General features: G+C 38.1%; 2 protein-coding genes across 3 annotated transcripts; one reads left to right on the top strand and one right to left on the bottom strand.

Annotated features, from left to right (window-relative positions):
* Position 1: 1 nt before the first annotated feature.
* Positions 2-14,620, bottom strand: polq (polymerase (DNA directed), theta; the record flags this gene model as incomplete). The annotated part of the gene is made up of 30 exons (XM_079834568.1): positions 2-348; positions 425-528; positions 599-740; positions 1,057-1,181; positions 1,261-1,372; positions 1,528-1,712; positions 1,821-1,924; positions 2,038-2,155; positions 2,234-2,408; positions 2,680-2,808; positions 2,895-3,088; positions 3,335-3,575; positions 3,692-3,879; positions 3,989-4,129; positions 4,211-6,813; positions 7,615-7,858; positions 8,180-8,304; positions 8,403-8,596; positions 9,409-9,551; positions 9,634-9,832; positions 9,921-10,063; positions 10,663-10,875; positions 11,106-11,252; positions 11,330-11,471; positions 11,601-11,814; positions 11,901-12,009; positions 12,096-12,252; positions 12,366-12,496; positions 12,706-12,888; positions 13,963-14,620. 30 exons carry the CDS (start codon positions 14,618-14,620, stop codon positions 235-237), a joined length of 7,677 nt encoding a protein of 2,558 aa, XP_079690694.1. The 3' UTR covers positions 2-234.
* Positions 14,621-16,295: 1,675 nt separating this feature from the next.
* On the top strand, positions 16,296-19,188 carry ddias (DNA damage-induced apoptosis suppressor; the record flags this gene model as incomplete). Of its 2 annotated transcripts, XM_079834899.1 has the most annotated exons (4): positions 16,296-16,565; positions 16,747-16,908; positions 16,996-17,101; positions 17,202-19,188. In XM_079834899.1, exons 1-4 carry the CDS (start codon positions 16,453-16,455, stop codon positions 18,900-18,902), a joined length of 2,082 nt encoding a protein of 693 aa, XP_079691025.1. In that variant the 5' UTR covers positions 16,296-16,452. The 2 variants fall into 2 exon arrangements, with proteins under 2 accessions (XP_079691025.1, XP_079691026.1); XM_079834900.1 differs by lacking the exon at positions 17,202-19,188 and having other exon boundaries at positions 16,996-17,107.
* Positions 19,189-19,507: the final 319 nt, after the last annotated feature.

Genomic DNA, 19,507 nt, shown 5'->3' with positions numbered 1-19,507 from the left:
TGTGTGATGTTTGATCTTTTAATGTTTTGGACAAATGTACAAAAAATTGTTTGCATTTTAAGTTTTACACAAGTTCTTAATAGCATCTGTTTAATTTTATTTTAGATTAAAAAGATTAAAAAATACTTAATGCATATATTAAAAACACATCTGCACATTTAGTGTTTGAACAATGAATTCATGTAAAACATGATCACAATCATTAGTTTATATATACACAGTAGATGACTTGTTTTATATGTCCAGGTCTTGAAGGTGACCCCAGCTTGGACCGACTTTGACTTTTACTCTAAGCTTTACATATAATTTTACAACACACTCCATTTCTCGCTTCATAATCTGGGCAACCTGCAAAAACCGATACAATTTGTCACCACTAAACTCCATTGTAAATGCAATATTTAGAAAGAATAGTCTTAATTACCTGAATGACATCTTCCTCTGCAACCTCATAGATGAGTTCATCATGCAGCTGAAGTATAAAATAGCCTCCTCGAGAGGGCCTTAACTGATTCCTGTGTCGACCACCTGAAAAAACATATTACATTCACATCCCACATTTAAAAGTGAAAATGCTATCATATGAAGTGGGTCATACCCGATCTAATTAGAGGGTGCCGATGTGATGCGGGCACTCCAGGAAACGCTGCTTCCAGTCGGCGCTGGATGTTGATGGTTGCTAATTTCACAATGTCAGCAGCAGAGCCCTGCACGGTTGTGTTCACTGCCTGTCGCTCTGCCTAAAAAAGGAGGATCAAAATGAAACTCTTATTCCACACCAGATATATTATATTGGAGGTCTCGTGAAGACACCTAAAGACAAATCTCTTCCAGCAGCACCTGACCAATCAAGAATAGTACTTATCATTGTATTCATTTTCTGTCTAATTTATTTAAAAAATAAAAAAAAAATGTCCTGTGTGTTCTGAGCTAGATTAACTGAGACTTGCTACAGCACTTGCATACTGTTGCCCTTGACTGTTCTAGTTGCTTCTTTTGCTCTCATTTGTAAGTCGCTTTGGATAAAAGCGTCTGCTAAATGTAAATGTAACTTACGTGAGACTTTATGCACACATTTGAGTCCTTTATTCCAGGCAAGAAACGCTTCCTGCCGAGTAATGTCTTCACGTAACCATTTTTCACACACTTCTGCACAGTTTCACGTAGAAAGTTCTGTATGCCTTAAGAAGAAATTATGCTGTTATTATCATCATTACAGCCTTTTTTTTTTTTAAACAAAGCAATTGTACAATCAATTACCAGAGTATCTGGATTTAAATGTCTCTATGTAACAAGCAGCATCATTCTCCTCAATGCCCATTTGCTCTCCAAGTGACTTTGCTCCCATGCCGTAGATTATTCCATAACAAATCTGTTGACAAAAATGTTACGATTTCAATGACCAGTTGCAAGTGATTCTATTAGTGACTACAGTATTGTCTTTTACATTAAAAATAGATACTTTTTGTATCTATCTAAGACCTATGATCTAGAATGTACATGTAAATAAATTCAAATTTAGCAAACCTGTTTGGCCTGCTGCCTCATATTGTCATCAACGGAAGCAGGCTCCACCATTTTCCACTCAGCTGCTATGCTTTTAAACACATCTGCACCACTGTTGAGCACATGGAGGAGCCGTCTGTCACGGGACAGGTGAGCCAAGATGCGAAGCTCCAACTGTGAGTAGTCAGCAGCCAGAATCAGACCTCCTGAAGACGCGTATAAGATTAAAACAGAAGGAGTGTTAATCAAGCAAACAGGTGTCCCATTAAATTATGCTCTCTTGACCCAGACCCCTGGACAATAAAGTTTCATACCCGAAAAAGGAACAAAAGCATGCCTCATGCTGACAGAAAATGGCATCCCTTTATCTGGTACTTTTATAAGGGGTGCCAATAGCTGGTTTATCTTTCGTTTTCCCCTGAAATAAATAAACATCATACAAATAAATATATTTGAAATGTGTAATACTCGACATTTATGTATTTTAGTTATAGTATGTAAAAAAATCACTGTAACAATGTAAGACCGTACCATGTCTTGCTTGCACCATTATTCTGTGATGGTTGACTTTCTTCTATAAGTGTTGGCATCTGAATTTCAAAATCTTTTGGGACATTCTGAATGTTTGGTTCAGTGAAGCTCACACGCCCTATGTAAGAAAAACATACAAATTCTGTCCCGAGAAGATGCACACAAAGTTTAAAGGTTATATATTCATGCTTCACACCTGTGGCAGTGTGTGACTGTGAGATTGGATGTATTCTGTCCATCTTCAGATGTGGGTGCCACTTCTTCTCTCTTTGCAAGGGGAAAACCACTTTTGTTAAAGCATTCGTGATCCTTCTCCACTCAAGAATAACACCTGGTAACTGATGCAATGGCTTGAGCTTTTCTAAAACGTCCTGAATGAACAAGAAAAGAATGCATTTAGGAAGTGCATACATACCATAGATTTAAATGTTAGAAAAATCTGAAATTGTTGTAACTGGTCCTACTCGACCCACTCTGAGTGGGATTCGAACTGGGTTCTCTGGCGTGGAAGGCATGTGCGCTAACAAGGACGCTAAAGACCACACCCTCTAGCGTCAGTCGCTAACACTTCTTGAGGCTAGGGGAGTGAGGTTTACACGCACAGCTCTTACTGGCCTCTGTCCGTTACACTGTGGAACATACCTTGGTTGTGCTGAACTGTTTAGAAAGTTTGATACGAGCTCCCGCTCTTCTAGTGTAGCCCAGTGTCTTCTTATTCTTTGGAGCATTTAAATCTCCATTGGGAGGCAGCTTCAGCTCAAGAAACAACACCTGTAACAGTTGAGAAGGAGGATGAATTTCTATGTGGGAAAATGTACATGGCCATCATTATTTGGAGTGGTGAGAAGGATAACAACCTCTGCAACATCCTCTGGACTGGTCAGTGAGAAGCTATGTCCTGCTAGCTGATAGGCTTGGGATTCGAGAGCACTTAGCTTGGCCTGCATCACATGTTTTTGAGCCTCACATTCAGCAACACTAAACCCAATTCCATTTAGCTCCAACAATGCCAGGCAGTATTGGGTGGGCATCTCCACTTTCTTGAATGCATCTAGCAATAAAAATAACAAGACATGAAATAATTAGTATCTATATACACCAGCTTGAACATAAACCTGGGGTGGCCAAACCTGCACCTGAAGTGCCACTATCCAGAGTTTAGTTCCAATCCGAATTAAACCAGCTAATCAAGGTTTTCAGGATTACTAAAACTTTCAAGCAAGTGTGTAGTGGCTAGTTGCAGGATTGGTCACCGCTGATTTAGACAAATCGAGATGATTAAAATTATGCTGGCTACCCAAGAAACCATCCTTTTCAAGAAGACAGTTGAGTTGCGTCATGACCCTGAAGACCAAAACAGACTCAACAGCTGCTCTATAGCGTCCCGGTTGACTAGCATCTCCATAGATCCCTAAACTCTGCACACTCTGACCAGGACTAATTCCCTCCAGCATTGGGAGATCCTCAGTAGTGAAGCTGGACACCATGTTATGGAGGGTGCGCTCTTTGGAGCTTGAATCCAGAAGCCAACATGCAATCTATTGAAGGACAAATAACTGAATGTAGTTAGACATCCTACCCTTTCAGATCCATCTGGGGTTTCAATAATTGAGAAGATAGAGGGCAAAGAAAATTGTATTCTATTCTGTCCAACCTTTGGGTCTTCAAATGTGCCACGCATAGCAAGCTCACACGCCAGGAGAAGTGTCTTGTAAAGTTGAACGAAGTCATAAGTGATCATCACACTCGATTCTCTTTCCAAGCAGCACTGAATTTGTTTCAGTCGCTCCTCAACGGTAAGAGTCTCATCAAGAGGCGGTGGAGCTAAACTGGCACTTATATCTGTTTGGGGAAAGACAAGAGTAGCATTAGGTAATTCAATCAAGCAGTTTTTGCAATATGTTCAGGTTGATTAGATTTAGTCCATAGTCCACAAGTTTATGTATCATACCGGTGCCTGACAGCTCCTGTTGTAGTGACACAAAATAAGCATCTTTTGCGCCCCAGCATACAGACATGCCAATGACAACAAGATCCTCATAGCCCTTCAGAAGGAAGCCATCTTTTCTTTTGTTCCTCATTGGGGTAGTAGCTTCAAACAGGATTACACAAGTTTATAAACTTATATGTATATTGGAATACTAAAACAAAGAAAAATGTAAATTGATCTTACGTTTTTTGAATTTTCCACCTATAACTGTCTCAGGTTGCATTGCGGTTCTGTCTATCTTCTCACAGGCAACAGCAAGAGAAAATATGTCCTTTGTTTTCCACTCCTTTACAAATGTTTGGAAAAGTCTTTTATCACTTGCCACATCGATTATAGAAAATGTTTCTGGACTGCAGGAGTTAGACGCAGGGAATGGTGGACACTGAGAAAGTCTTGTAAAGCCCTCATCAGCCAGAGACGTGTCTAACTCTGTCGCTGAGTTTCTCCTCAGACAAGATTGATAATCTTTCTGGGTAATGGATTTAGAATTTGGATCCAGTTCGGACCTGTTCTTGGTGACATTAAGAGGTGATTGTACAGCTGAGGTGGTCATTTTGACCCGGGGTGTTACTGGTTCAGAAACTGGTGTGGGAGGAACAAGGTCATTGGGAGTCACTGGTTTGGTCTGGACTATCACAAAATCTTCGGTTCTTATGCTTTTTAGACCTTCCTGCTCAATCCTATGGTTTGTTATTAGGGAAACAGCTTCTTTAACAAGAACAACAGCTGCATTTGGTTCCACCACAGCTGAATTTGACTGCCCTAGAGGCTCAGATAAGGTTGAAAACTGATCAGACCATTTATCAAAAAGGTCCTGCATTCCTGGGCTGATGTGAAATGAAGAACTGTTTAATTGACGTCTTTCAGATGAAACTTTTGGATGAGGCTCGTTGTTTTGTGATACATGTAGTTCAGACACAATGTCATCTGTATAGCTGGGCTTCTCTGCACCCAATCTTGGGCCATCACAAGCCTTGACAACATTGTTCATTTTATCAAGATACTGCTCTCCAATAAGTAGTGAATCTCCCCATTCTGAAAGGTTGAAAGATGATTCGCCCCATTGGATTGCTTCCTGATCCTCAGTTGACACAATATCTCTCCTTTCCGGAATGAGTTCTGGAGAAGAGCCATTTGAATTAGCATGTGCTTCAATCGCCTGCTCTTCCTTGCTCTCTTGATCCATTGCCGCCTCCTCCATGGCATCCAAGATGGAGTTGTCATAGAGACTGTCAAACAAAAAGCTGCTGCTCCGGTTGAAGCTATTGTCAGTAATATGATCAGATGACTCATGATTTTCCCTTTGCTCAGCAGGTTCATTTACATATGATTCTTCTTCAGCAACTTGGTTACTGTAATTTAAAATATTCTCCAACTGGCTGTCAGTAATTGAGATGTTATATTTTGGTTTGCCTTTGGTGGGTGGGCCATTCTCATAAGGCGATGAACCTTCAACTGGGTCTTTATTTTGGTTTTTAGATGCATGATTCTCATTTACCAGGAAAGATGACTGGCTGACAACTTTCATCTTACTTGCTGAATCAATATGATTGTCCTGTCTATTTTCTTTGAGAATGTTTAAATTACAATTGCCATGTGAAAAATCATCCCCTTGAAGCATTTTCTCAGTCTGTGTATCGAGTTGAAAACTATCACCAAACTCTTCCAGTCCATTTGTGTATAAGTCAGGGGAGCTAAGCTTTTCAGAAGGACACGGTACATTTTTTACTTTGGTGTTCACATGTAAGCCACATACATTCTCATCTCTGGTGTTGAATTTACTGAAACTTTGAGCAACTGTTTCTCGCTTCTCATTTTGTGTTTCATCTGAGTTTCTCTGATTTAAATGTTTTGTTTTAGATGTGCACTTTTTCCCACGACCTGAGGGTAATATAGTGACATTTGGGGCTTCCCCTTCCTGTAGTGTAGCACATGAGTGAGAAAATATTTTTGACTCAATTTCTCGGTTTAGTTCAGCAATAGAAGACTGGAGTTTCATCTTGTCTTTATCTCTCCTACAGTCGGTTTCAGGTTTATTAGAGCAAAGCTCTTCAGCTTTTGACATTATTTTAGGGTATTTTGCAATTGGAGTTGCCATTTCTGCTCCACTGACTGTGGGTCCTGCTTCAGCATCTGCAACATTCATCCTTCTGCGTTTCGAAACTGGACTTACACAATGCTCGTCACTGCCAGAGATAGAGGTACTTTTTAGACAGGAATTATGCTCTAAGCTCCTTTGAAGTGATTTTGAAGAACAGTCTGATGACTCGGCTGTCTGGTTATTCTGACAGCCCTTATCTTTGGCATTTATTGATTTGAGAACTTTTTGCAGTACACTTGATTGCTGTTCACAATTCTTAGCAGGCTGACACTTGGCAGATGATATATCAATATCCAATGTTTTTTCTGAACTGGTAGTGAACTCTAATGGCCTCAAAGGAGGATGGGAACTAATCTTAGCACTTTTATCCACCAACTTCTGTTCTGCCACATTTACATTTTCCCCCTCTTCATTTTCTGGGTCCTTTGACGTGGACTGTAGAGGTTTTGTGTTGGCTGCTTCCTCAGGGGAACGGAAATCTAGCTGGGTCTTTGTTGAGAGGGCAGCTGGGTTCCATTCCACCCCAAGAAGAGCCAAATCCTGTTGGAGGAGCAGACAGGCCTCAGCCACGATCTGCTGAGCAGCCTCCCTTTCAGTCAAGGCCTTTTTTCCACTGACCCAGATGCAGCGCATGTTCTTGCGTTCTTGAGCCTCCACCTCGCTCTCATCCACCGCTTGCCTGGAGCTGCAGAGATTTAAATGAACACTGTATGACTTAAAATAGATTCAAGATTCAAGAGTTTTAAATAATCTAGGGATAAACCAGTATTAACACTCTGGCCAATATGATAAACTGATCATTATTTTTATGTTATGGACGGTAACCATAACAAACTAGTTTAACCACTTAAACTCTGTGGACCCGGTACATGACATCATCATGTATATACTTTCAATTTTAAATGTCTGTGGAGGAGCTCTGACCTAATATGTGGTACCATTTGAAAGCTTAGAGTCTCTACTTTCTGGAGATATGCATCACTTTGGCATTTGTTTTACACAAAGTAACGTATTTACACTAAATAACTCTGGTACCATTTCCGCCTGGATTTGGCCTACCCAAATTGAAAAGCTTCCCATACACACATACAGTGGTCTAAGTTCAAACTTTTGGTGTAATTTTACCGGAAACCCTTTGAAGTTACATAAAACACTGCTAAAAATGAACTTGTAAAGCCCCGTTTCCACCGAAATTACCCGGAACAATTTGTACCAGGAACATTTTTTTACAGGGACTCCCCCCCTCTTTGTCTGAGCTGTAATATCCCAAAAATGGTCCCAGAGCTTAAGAGGTTAACATCCAACTAAATTACTAAATAAAACACAAAAAAATCAATCATTGCCACAAGTGACTTTAGGCATACCAACATTGTAATATACAGTGTGAAACATGGACATTGCAAAAGACTGTATTTATTAGTATTATTAAATTATTAAAGATGAACTTTAAAGTGACTGTTCGATGACGACGGCAAAGTTTAATTACCTTTTGAAAGGGATAGCTTTCCTGAGGGCCTTCTCCACCTCTGTAACATCAGCTCTGGCCAACTCTGCCACAGTGACAAACCCAGAGCTGTAGAGTGTACGTGCTCTCGAGGCGTTTAGTAAAGAAATACGAACCAGATCACACAATTCCCTCTGGACTCCAAAACTCAGACGACTCTGAAACTGGGACAGAAGCAGCTCTAGATTGTGCCATCCGAGTCGATTACAGAAGACCGTAACCATACCTGGAAAAAATGGCCAAATTTTAACTTTGCCATTTATCTCATATTGATAAGCCTGGAAGCCTGTTTCTGCCTCAGTGTAAAAAAGTAACTCCAACTTTATTTTTTAGCTAATTACAATTAATTGTATTCTGTAATAATACATAAATATGTAAAAACTAAAAAATAATAATAACACATTATTAAAATAATGTAATAATGTACTTCTTATTTTAAACTTGATCTCACTTCCTATTTTAAACTTTATCTCAATTAGGTTTTTTACTCTGAGGCAGAAACAAGATTCCTTTGCTATTCCTGCAGCATGAAGAGATGTCAACGTACCTGCATATGTAGAGGCAGACTGCTGAAGTGACTGAAGCTGTCCTCGGCTACAGCCATACTTTTTTGCAACAGCTCCAAGTGGTTCTTCGCTTACCAGGTCAAGGAGAACTAATGTTGTAAAAAAACTACATGACAAAAAAAAATTACACATCAGCATACTGCTACTTAACTGTAAACTGTATTGATTCCATGAGGCACTCTAAATTTAAAAAATAAAACACACCGTTTGTGAATGGCCATCTGTCTGCGTTGCTTCTCTGTTTTAGCAATTAATTTGCCACTAACAGAACGGGCCAGGAAACCTTCTTGAATACCCACCATCTCAGCCACCCGCTTCATCGCAGAGGGTAGTTTCTCCCACAAACAGAAGAACTGGTACCAGTCTATTGTCGTCCAGTCCACGTACACAGGTGTTATCTTAGAAATGCATGACATGATTTTGTTAATAACCAATTTTTTTATTTATCTATGATCAACTGAAAGGGTTAGTTAAGCCAAAAATGAAAATGATGTCCTTAATTGCTCACTCTAATGTCATTCCAAACCCGTAAGACCTTTGTTCATCTTTAGAACACAAATGAAGATATTTTTGATGAAATCGGAGAGCTCTCTGACCCCTCCATATGCAGCAATGTCTTTGCAACTTTCAAGGTCCAGAAAGGTAGTAAAAACATAGTTAAACTAGTCCATGTGACTTCTCTTCAATCTTCAGTAGTCCAATCTCTTCTCTTCAACATCATTCTCCTATGCAGTTGACATAGTAAATACAGTGCAGCGCTTTTGAGTCAGAAAGGTGGCTCACCATTGGCTAGCTCCTGCGTCAGCATCACACGCATGTATCGTGGTGCTCACACGAACAGCACTGCACTGTATTTACTATGGCAACTGCGTAGGAGAATGACATTGAAGAGAAGAGATTATTGAATAAAGTCGTTATTTTTTTGTGGGTTTTGTGCACAAAAAGTATTCTCGTCGTTTCATAACATTAAGGTTGAACCACTGTAGTCACATGGATTATTTTAACGATATCTTTACTACCTTTCTGGACCTTTGGAAAGTTGCAATGACGTTGCTGCCTATGGGTGGTTCTGAGAGCTCTCCAATTTCATCAAAAATATATTAATTTGTATTCCAAAGATGGCCTTACGGGTTTTGAACGACATGAGGGTGAGTAGTAGTGACAGAATTTTCATTTTTTGGTGAACTGACCCTTGAAGTGTTTTGTCTACCTGGTAGAGGATATGGAGATCATTTTCCAACACAAATCCTTTCATTGCTCTCTGAAGATCTGCAAAAATCCCCAGGGCTTCTGGGGGTGATAAAGATGAGGACAGAGTCGCAGAACCCAGATGTGTGGGGCAGTACCTCTCCACTGTGAGATGGACAATGGTCAAAATGTCATCACACACCACACAAAACTATTGTTTTTTTTTTTCATATCCTTAGTTTGTTACCTTCCCCTTCCTTCTGTATATGTATGAACTCATTGTCCATTAGCCACTCTATGCAGGCCTCAATAGCCCCTTTGCTTTGAGCTTCTGATTCAGTTCCTTCCTGATGTGGCTGCTCAGTTGCCATACTGGCTGCCAGCAGAGTGCAGGAAGCATACATCCTCACATCCTGTGGTGAGCTGGCAACTCCTCCAACGATGATCTTCAAACAAAGTAATGAAATAAAATCCTGTACATCCACACCCAAGACAGTTTAATTCAACAAACTATGAGGAGCAAGACATTCATACCTCCAGGATGGCCCTGAGCATGCTGGTAGTGACACCCTCTCCCTCTCGCTTCACCAGGCAGCTGCTGATAGGCTTGAGCGAGCCCTGGATAAGGCTCGTCCCCTTTGCACGTTCAGCCTCTTTACAGACCAACACACTCTCACCTGAGACACACGTAGATCATCAAATTAAAAAACAACACAAAACAGTAAAGACATTTATGGTACAAAAGAATTCTCTTTCATATTGATGCTGTTCTTTCTGTTAACTTTTTATACGTTAAAGAATCCTGAAAATAAGATCACGGTTTCCACAAAAATATTAAGCAGGACAACTGTTTTCAACATTGATAATAATAATTTAAAAAAAATTATTGAGCACCAAATCAGCATATTAGAATGGTTTCCGAAGGATCATGTAACCTTGAAGACTAGAGTAATGATGCTGAAAATTCAGGAATAATGTTTCAATTTGTAATAATATTTCAAAATAAAAAGGCAGACTGTGCTTCTTTATATTTGTGCTTCTACGCATGGACTCAAAAGTACAGGATTTATTTAAAAATAGAATTATTCTGTAACAATGTAAAAGTCTTTACTGTTACTTTTGATTAATTTAATGTGTCCTTGAACTGTATGTTGAGTGCAGTGCAAAGTTTTCAAGGAAAAAGTATTTAAATTACAGTAATTACTTCGAAATGCATTACACCCAACACTGGTTAATATAATATAATAATATAATATAATAAAACTGTAGCACTCACCCAAGGTGTCCACTCCTTTACGGCCTGCCCGTCCCACCATCTGCTTATAGGTCAGGATGTCCAGCAAATGACCATTGAAAACAGGGGTTCTGATAATCACACGTCGAGCGGGCAGATTTACACCAGACGACAATGTGGAGGTGGCAGCTAAAACCCTAATGTAGCCTTGACGAAAAGCTCCTTCTAGAATATCCCGCTCATCGAACGTCAAGCCTGAAACAAAGGTTTCAATGGTTTTGTGGAATTACCTTTAATAATGACAAAAAAATAACTTTATTTTTTACCATTTGAATATTTTATTTTTGTTTCCTTTAATTATTTAATTACATTCTTTAAGCATTGTAAAACTTTATTGTTTAAACTGAAATAATGGTTCATAAATGTATTTTAAATTTGCATTCACTTGAAAAATCAATGTACGTTTAACATCAAAGCTCATGTACCTGCATGGTGGAAGGCCACCCCCCAGGGAACAGTTCGCTGAAGGACCTGGTCTAAGCCTGCAGGAGTGCGCTTGAGCTGCGCTACTACATCCTGGAGACCTTCCTGCTTCAGAGATATACTTTGCACTGCAGAGCCTGACTGCGTTTCTGTAAAAGCAAAAATTGTTAAAACATAATACATTATATCCCGATAGTAAAATATCTACAATTACAAATCTGTAAACCTTTGTGATGAAGATTGTAAAACTCTCTTCCAATGGTATCTGCTAGTTTCTCACACCAGTTCTTTGAAGGGCAGAACAGCAGTGCAGAGTGTCCATCCTGCACTGTCTCAAAGCAGAGGCTGACAATGTGGTCATCATCTCCCTATGGACAGAAGCACATCTCATCTATTCTTATTATATTTATAGGTAAACATTTGCTGGTACAGTTTAAGTCATGCAAAAACTTAAGAGATTCAGTTTTCAGAGGCCAACAAATATTTCAAACTCAGACCTTAACTGGAAGAGCTGGGGTGAACTGTCTGACCAGGTTCAGAGATCCATCATAGACATTTGTGCCAATCTTGACCCACTCCATCAATGGCACAGGACGATAGTTAGTACTATACAGCTCAGCATTCAACCAGTGGGCAAGAAGGTCCAAGTTTGGCAGCGTGGCACTCATACCAATAATTTGGACACCAGGAGAGGTACTTTGACCAGAGTCCCTTAAAAGAGAAGATGTTAAACTTCACCATAGATAATGATTATCAGGCCCATTGCCGAATGATGTTTGCATTACATTATGACATACCTTGCTGAGTTTTTTTGGGCAATGTATTGAATTTTAGTCAGCAAAAGTTCTAACAGATATCCACGACCAGAGTCCCCAACCATGTGCAGCTCATCGACCACAACAATTCCTGCAATTTGGGCAAACATTTACTTATTCATTTAAGCACCTGATAGAAATTTAAGAGGTAGGCCTCAAGAAATTTCTTTATTTTACCAAGTACATCCAATTTGTCTTCTTCAATGAGCCTGTTGATGAGTCCATTAGCTTTCTCTATTGTGCAAACAGCGACATCCAGGGCTGAAAACCCACCGGCTGCTGAAGTGTTACCCATATACCCCTCCACTCTGACCCCTGCCTCCTGAAATACATTCTGGCAGAAAATGGCAAGTATAATATTAGCAAATCTCATCAACAAAATTTCAAGATGTAAACTGTTGGCAACTGAAGTTGACAATTATATATACTCAAGAAATGGAAACCAACCTGTAGATAAAACATCTTCTCCCGTGCCACAGACACGAAAGGAAGAATGAACATAGCCTTCTGTCTTGTTTCCAAAACTCTCTTCAAGATTAACAATTCAGAAACCAAAGTTTTCCCCGCACTGGTTGGAGCTAAAAAAAGAAAATTTAAACTTTTAAATGTTTTAACTTGGAAAAACTCATAATTACAGATATTCTAGAGAAAAAGTAAGTATATAACTATGAGTTATAAATATATATTTTGTCTTAAATGCAGGTCCTGTTTCCCAGGAAAACAGGATTAAGGACAAATAAAGTATTTGCGGCCAAAAACAAGATGAAAAAAAAAAACAGCTATTTACCAGAATACACCAGGTTCTGGCCCTCCAACACTTTGCCCAAGGTCAAACACTCAGCTTGCCACTCAAACATCCTCTGAACGCCAAGACTCTGGTACTTTTCCAGAACAGGCTTAGGGAGACCCCAACTGGAAAGCATAAGCTTGTCTGACTGATTGGCAGGACGTCCCATATGGATGCTTTGTGCTGTTCAGGGTAATTATTATTATTAAATAATTATTATGCAATTATTATTGTTTTGAATAGTAAAATGCCACTCAAACTCAAATGGTTCTAAAATTTGGGGTAAGTAATTCGTTTTTTTTTTTATATATATAAAGAAATTATACTTTTATTCTACAAGGACACATTAAATTGATCAAAAGTGACAGTAAAGACATTTAAAATATTACAAAATATGCCTATTTCAAATACATCATCTCTCATCAAAGAATCCTGAAAAAATGTAGCATGGGTTAAAAAAACCAAAACATTGATCCTTTCTTTGATAGCATATTAAATCAGCATATTAGAATGATTTATAAAAAGAAATAGCCTATGTATTTTAAATATAATAAAATGGACAACAAATATTTTGAATTATAAAAATATTACTGCATTTTTTATCAAATAAATGCAGCATGGGTTGGCATAAGTGACTTCTTTTAAAACATTAAAAAGTCGGAACTTTAAGGCATAGTTTAAGTACCTTATAAAAATAGTGGTTTAACCTCAATTTTATGAAGCTACGCGAGTGCTTTGTTTGCGAAAATAATGATAATAATAGTTTACCACTTTATTTACAAAATATTACTCTCCAACGCATGTTTACGCAAAGTCTGCTCTTGCCTCAACACAACATGCATACATCGTGGTGCTCTTGCGAATGTGTGATGGAGATTAATATTTTGTAAGAAGAAAAAAATTGGTAAAAATTATGTTTTTTTTTTTTTGTGTGCAAACAAAGTACTCGCGTTGCTTCATAAAATTGAGGTTAAACCACTGGAGTCACATGGATTATTTTTATGACTACCTTTCTGAGGCTTGAAAGTGGTAGTTGTGTAGACTGTGAATGGAGGGAAAGAAATCTCTTCCATTAAAAAATATCTTAATTTGTGTTCCAAAGATGGCCAAATGTCTAACGGGTTTGGAACGACATGAGGGTGAGTATTTAATGACAGAATTATAATTTTGGGGTGAACTAACCCATATACATTAATGATGATCTGATGGTGATCAAATAGTGACATCTGCTATGCAATAGAGGAAATATCGATCTACCTGCATCTGGTAGTGTAGCATCACCGAGGACACTAAGATCCAGTCCAGGAGGAGGGGTCAACACAGAGACTGAATGGTTTTTCATTGATCTATTCTGCTGCTGCAAAATGGATCGCTCTTTAGCAGCAGCCATATGTGTCGGACTGAACAATATGTAATCCTTGGAGGTCCTAAGAGAGTCATTTGAGCTAGTATCTCTTTTGAACTGTAACTTTTGCTTGTCATTTGCAACTTTGGATGTTTTTTTCATGGAGTTCAGGATCTTTTGAGGTGAAGAATATTCCCTGTCACATTTCAACTCACGGCCACAGGTCCGTCCTCCTGCTTCAGTCTTTTTGGTTTCACTGAACAAAAGCTTTTGAGCCAAATCCCTCCAATCATTCTCTTTTTTGGCTTGGGTTCTGGTTCTTTTGGACTCTGATGGTGACCACACTGACCCTGGACTTGAAGGGCTGATATTTTCTACATTTTGTACTTGTTGCTCACATATATTCTGTGGCAAGTCAGAGTTTTTCTTAAGTGATGCTGATTCAGTTTGTTGAATGTTTTCATCTTTCTTGAATTTCAAGACTTTTGGGCCCAGTTCATCAATGGCTTGTAAAATGTCCTCATCCATAGCCAGTGTGGAGTCTCCTGGCATCCATTGCTTATTCTGCATTTGCTTTAAAAAGATAATGTTAATTTTTACACTTAGTGTAACAAGTCTTATCAGTGGCATAATATTATATAAAATAATTGAAAACATACTGTTGGCTCATTACATCTCTTCTCAGATATATCTGTTGCAGAGGAAAACGCCTGCAGGCGACTTGATTGTCTATGTGATGGTTTCTCATCTGCAAGAACTAAGCTACATGAAAAACTAAAAGTTAGTGACAATAGTATTTACATTATCACACCTGACATAAAACAAATTGCAGAAACAGGCTGTTGCTTCTCATCCTGAGGAAATAGGCTATATTAATCTAGAACCTCAATAATAAACAGTTCTGTTATTTAAACACCAATGTTTTCAGTGGGTAAGTTACTCAAACGTCTCGTTTATTTATTTGCGTAAATTAAACAAAGTTCTTCTAAGGGTTCAGATTAAACAGTGAACCATTCAAAAAACTCCATGTCAACCAAGTTTGTAAACATAACCATAGAAACGTACACAATCAATAGAAGCACAACAAAGTTTCAGATGACACCTCTTACCCTTTTGTCTTTACAATCCGATGCTGTCCCAAATAATTCTTTCTTGACGTTGAAGAAGTCATCACATTAAAAAAAATTAATTACTGTAAACTAATGCCTAAATGTTTTGTTACGGTAGCTGTTGTGTTGCTACCTCTCGTCGCTCCACATAAACAATCTCATGTTATTGAATTAAAAGACTTCCAGTCAGTTGAGATGACATATTTCATAGTTATCTACTTAAAACCATCGCAAACTGTTTGAACGAGTAATATTTCATTGATCCTGTCAGCAATTTAAAATATGTTTGCGTAAATGCATATTTAATGACAGTTCTAAGAAATCAAAACAAGGTTAAAGTAAAACAAAAAACAACCAAATCAAAGAGCCCGCGGTGTTTGCACACAGTTGTCCGGGGGAAACACGTCTACAGTGTTGTTGATTCCTCCATTGACTGTATAAAGATATTACACAATAGCATATCGTTTTAGCTTTAACAAAACTTTCAAAATCATATAAAAAACAGTCATTTGACATGCCGTATTTTTTGCGTGTGTGTGTCTGTAAGTGAGTGTACTTTTTACACTGCATTCTTGTTTAGTGGTTTTTCGTTCGTCACTTTCATGACTCGCGTATTTTTGTTCATTGAACTTATCTCTTTTAAAAAACAAACAAACAATAAAGAGATATCGTTTTACTGCATTCAAAGGCTTAAAATATAACGGCAACAGCAACTGAGGAATCGATATTTTTTGTAATTTGAAAGAGTCGATTCATTAGTATGAATCAAACTCCCCACCTCTGCCATCACGCGCTCAGCTATCTCGCAAACAACACTGACACCTGCAGGATAAATCATGTTAAGAACAAAGCGCAGGAATACATATCGTGATCATAACGTTTCACTCATTTAACCCTAAAATTGTTTAGGTTTTTAATGTTTTTTTAATTTTTAATTTTTTAAATAAAAATAAAATGTATTTTTATAAAATAAAATGTAGTAATAAAATTACTACACAGATCGCCACATGTCATTCATAATACTGTACGGCAGATGGCGCTGTGGTTCCTGGGGAATGAGAGAGAAAACAAACAAGGAAGAAGCTCGTTCTTGTGTTGAAATGCGAAGTTTGTTTGTTGCTGACTTTTTTTTTTATTCTGATCCTTTACGTTTAAATTAAATCCTTTATTATTTTATCTATTTAATATTCTAGATGTAAATGTCAAAATGTATATATAATAAGAGTCCTTTATATTCCTTGTAGAGAATAGTGGAATCAATGTTTGTAAAACTTGTCAGTAGTTTAAGCGCTCATGAGCAATACACGGGCTCTCGTGAGTTGCACAATACTTTCTCTGCAAGACTCTTGTTTTATATATCCATGTTGCAAAGGCTGCCTGTCCAGATTAATTCAGGAAAACAAAAGGTACGTGGTAAGACGCAGTTCAGATGATCTGTGTTGAAATGGATTTGGTGAAAGTGTCATAATGTGCAATTACTGTTGCTAAAACATAATTACTATTGTGTAAGTGAGTGTTTGTGATGTATGTTAAATTAAAAAACGCCTGAACATTATCAATGAATGTTTAACCTCTGAATATCTTTAGGGCTACATGTGGAAGGTGTGGATTCACATGTGACTTACAAAACGTGGACTACAGATACAGGCTGTCATTTAAAGTGTCCAGAAACCAAGATATATTTGGTGTGACAGTATTCGGTGGCTGTTTAAATCCCTTCTTTGGCATTGCTGCTGGTGGCCTTCAACAGTATGTTAAAGTATTTACAAATACTCAACATTTTTTTATCGAGCATTTCTGTTGATTCGTTGCTGATTTCAAATGTGATGTTCCCAGATTTATTGATTTGGAGAAAACTGATGGTACACATACTGTTCAACAGCTGCTTGTCAAAGCTGTGGAAGACTGCTTTATAGGAAGATGTGTCATTTTTGGATTGAAGGTATGAAGAATTTCTCCTTTTATTTTGAGGCGGGGCATCTAGATTATCCTCTTTTTTTATTTGCTAAATACTTTGCTTATTTCTTGTTCCTTCCTAACAGGTTCCTCATAATAATGACAAAACTTCTTCGCTGTCTGGACAGTTAGTGGCCTGCCAAATAATTTCTCCATGTGAGTCTTTGATGGGATGTACTGTAATCGCTTATTTTAAAAACCTCTTGCAAGCCAATTCACATTTGTGCTGTTCTGAATCTGCAAATGGTATCTGTCCATCACAACCGAAAGACTCACAAAGTTCACAAAGAGATGAAGTCAACGGATTTGATTATACTCCTCCATCATGTGCAAGGTTGGATTCTCAACCCAGCTGTGAAGGATTCACACTCTCAAGCGCATGGCAATCACCCGGCTTATGCTTCCCTCCGGAAGATTTAAGTGATCGGCAGTCCAGAGACTGTGATAATAATATTTATTCACCAAAGAAAGAAGAGACAAGAACATGTAAATGCACACGTCAAAGCAACAACAGTCATGTTAATTGTATACAGTGTGAGCTTAAGAATGAAACCCAAAACAGCCACAGAAAATCTTTTTCCTCAAGCTGTGACATGTTTGAATCATCAGCACATTTGAACTGTTCCACTGCATGTGATGCTATGAATCAATTGAGCAGCTTTTCCTGTGAAAATAATTCTGAAATAACTACATCCGGACACTGCCTTGCTAGAGCTAAATCCGGGGACGATTGTGATTCACCTTTTCATGAGAAGTCACTTGACAGTCATCCTGTTCAAAATATATGTTTTGATTTAGAAGATGCGCCTTTATCAGAAAGCTTACAAGATTTTGTCGGGGTTGACATATCAGAGATAAATGACACAAAGGAGTGCAGTTCAGGTAAAAGAGATGAAATGATTCAAGAGCAAAATAGATGCTCTCTGACAGAAGCAAGCTGTATTGTAAAGACTAAACAAATGCCTCTTTGTGGTGATAAATTGTCCTCACCAATGTGCAATGTGAACAACATAAGCTGGAAAGAATATGAAAACGAGCATCCAGAAAATCTTAAAATTAAGATTGCTGAGATCCCTAAGACTCCCACTGTTCTGTATACAACCACTACTTCAGAGCTAAAAAAGATGATGCCTTTCAGTCCTGACGTTATGTGTGCATTTAATCACCCGACAAACAACAGGTTGTCTTTTTTTAACAAAAAATGCACTTTAAACAGAAAAAAATCAACCAAAAGCAGACCATCAGTGACTTTTTGTTCAGTAAACCATGAAAAGAGCAAATATTCCAGGCACTGTGCACAAAGTGAGGTCCATTCTGTAAACTGCAATGTCCAGCAGGAACTGATTGTGTTTGAGGACCATGGGGAGAAGTATAATTGCTCTGTCGACTTGTTTGCTTCTGGTCAAAGCAGTATGGACATGAACATTTCGGATGTGACAGACATTTCAAAGGTAAATGAACCGAGGAATGTCAACACATCAGAGCCTGGAGTTTCAGGTTCCCTGCTTTTTTCACCATGTTTGCAATCCACCCCAGTTTATCAGCACTCATGTGGACACAAGACCAGGCGAACCCGAAGACGTGTAAGCTCACTGTGCTCCAGAGCGATTCAATGCAAGTCTAAAAGCAAGATCGCAGATCTGGGGTTAAGTGATAAAAGACTAAAGTTGGATCAGCTGCCGACTGGTGGGTCTGAGAGTTTCTCAGGTGAAACCGACAAGCAGGGTGCAAGTTGTAATTTATCTGTAAATGAATGGTCCAGGGATCTCTTTGAAAATTCATTTTGAATTAAAATGGAGAAAGATGAATTACAATATTTGTTCTTTTTTTGTAAAATTGTAAACCATTTCAAATAACAACAAAAAGTTCAAATAATTTATAAATATAAAAAATTACCCGTTTTTCAGAACAAAACAATGTTGTTGTTTTACAATATATAGCCTACGTACCCAGAATAATTTATTCTTCTGTCATTTGTATCCTGCCATAACTAAACTGACTCTATTCATTAATAGTAAATGTTCTGACTTAAAAATGTATAATAAAAAGGGTGGAAAACCTCGTTTGGTCATTAAAATTGTGTCCATTTTACTCTGCATATATCAATACTCCAGCAACGCTGATGTATTCAAAATAGGCAAGTAAAATCCAGAAATAGATAGGTAACTGTTAAACCATTCCCATAAGTCTATGCCAATAGCTTATTAAGATTTTTACAATAATTCTCTGTATTGTTTTGAACCCTTTGAACCTCTCTTCTATGCAGTCTATTCTACAGTATGTATCTTAATTTCAAGGTGATGACGACATTGTACTCTGTTGTGATTTTATTGATTTATGTAATTATCTAATTCTGATAGGGTCTTCTTGAACATAATAGTTCTGCTTTGAC

The sequence above is a fragment of the Gobio gobio genome (assembly GCF_949357685.1).
Source record: "Gobio gobio genome assembly, chromosome: 14".
Taxonomy (NCBI): Eukaryota; Metazoa; Chordata; class Actinopteri; order Cypriniformes; family Gobionidae; genus Gobio; species Gobio gobio.
Note: the sequence above shows the minus strand (reverse complement) of the source record. Positions and strands in the feature narration are given on the sequence as shown.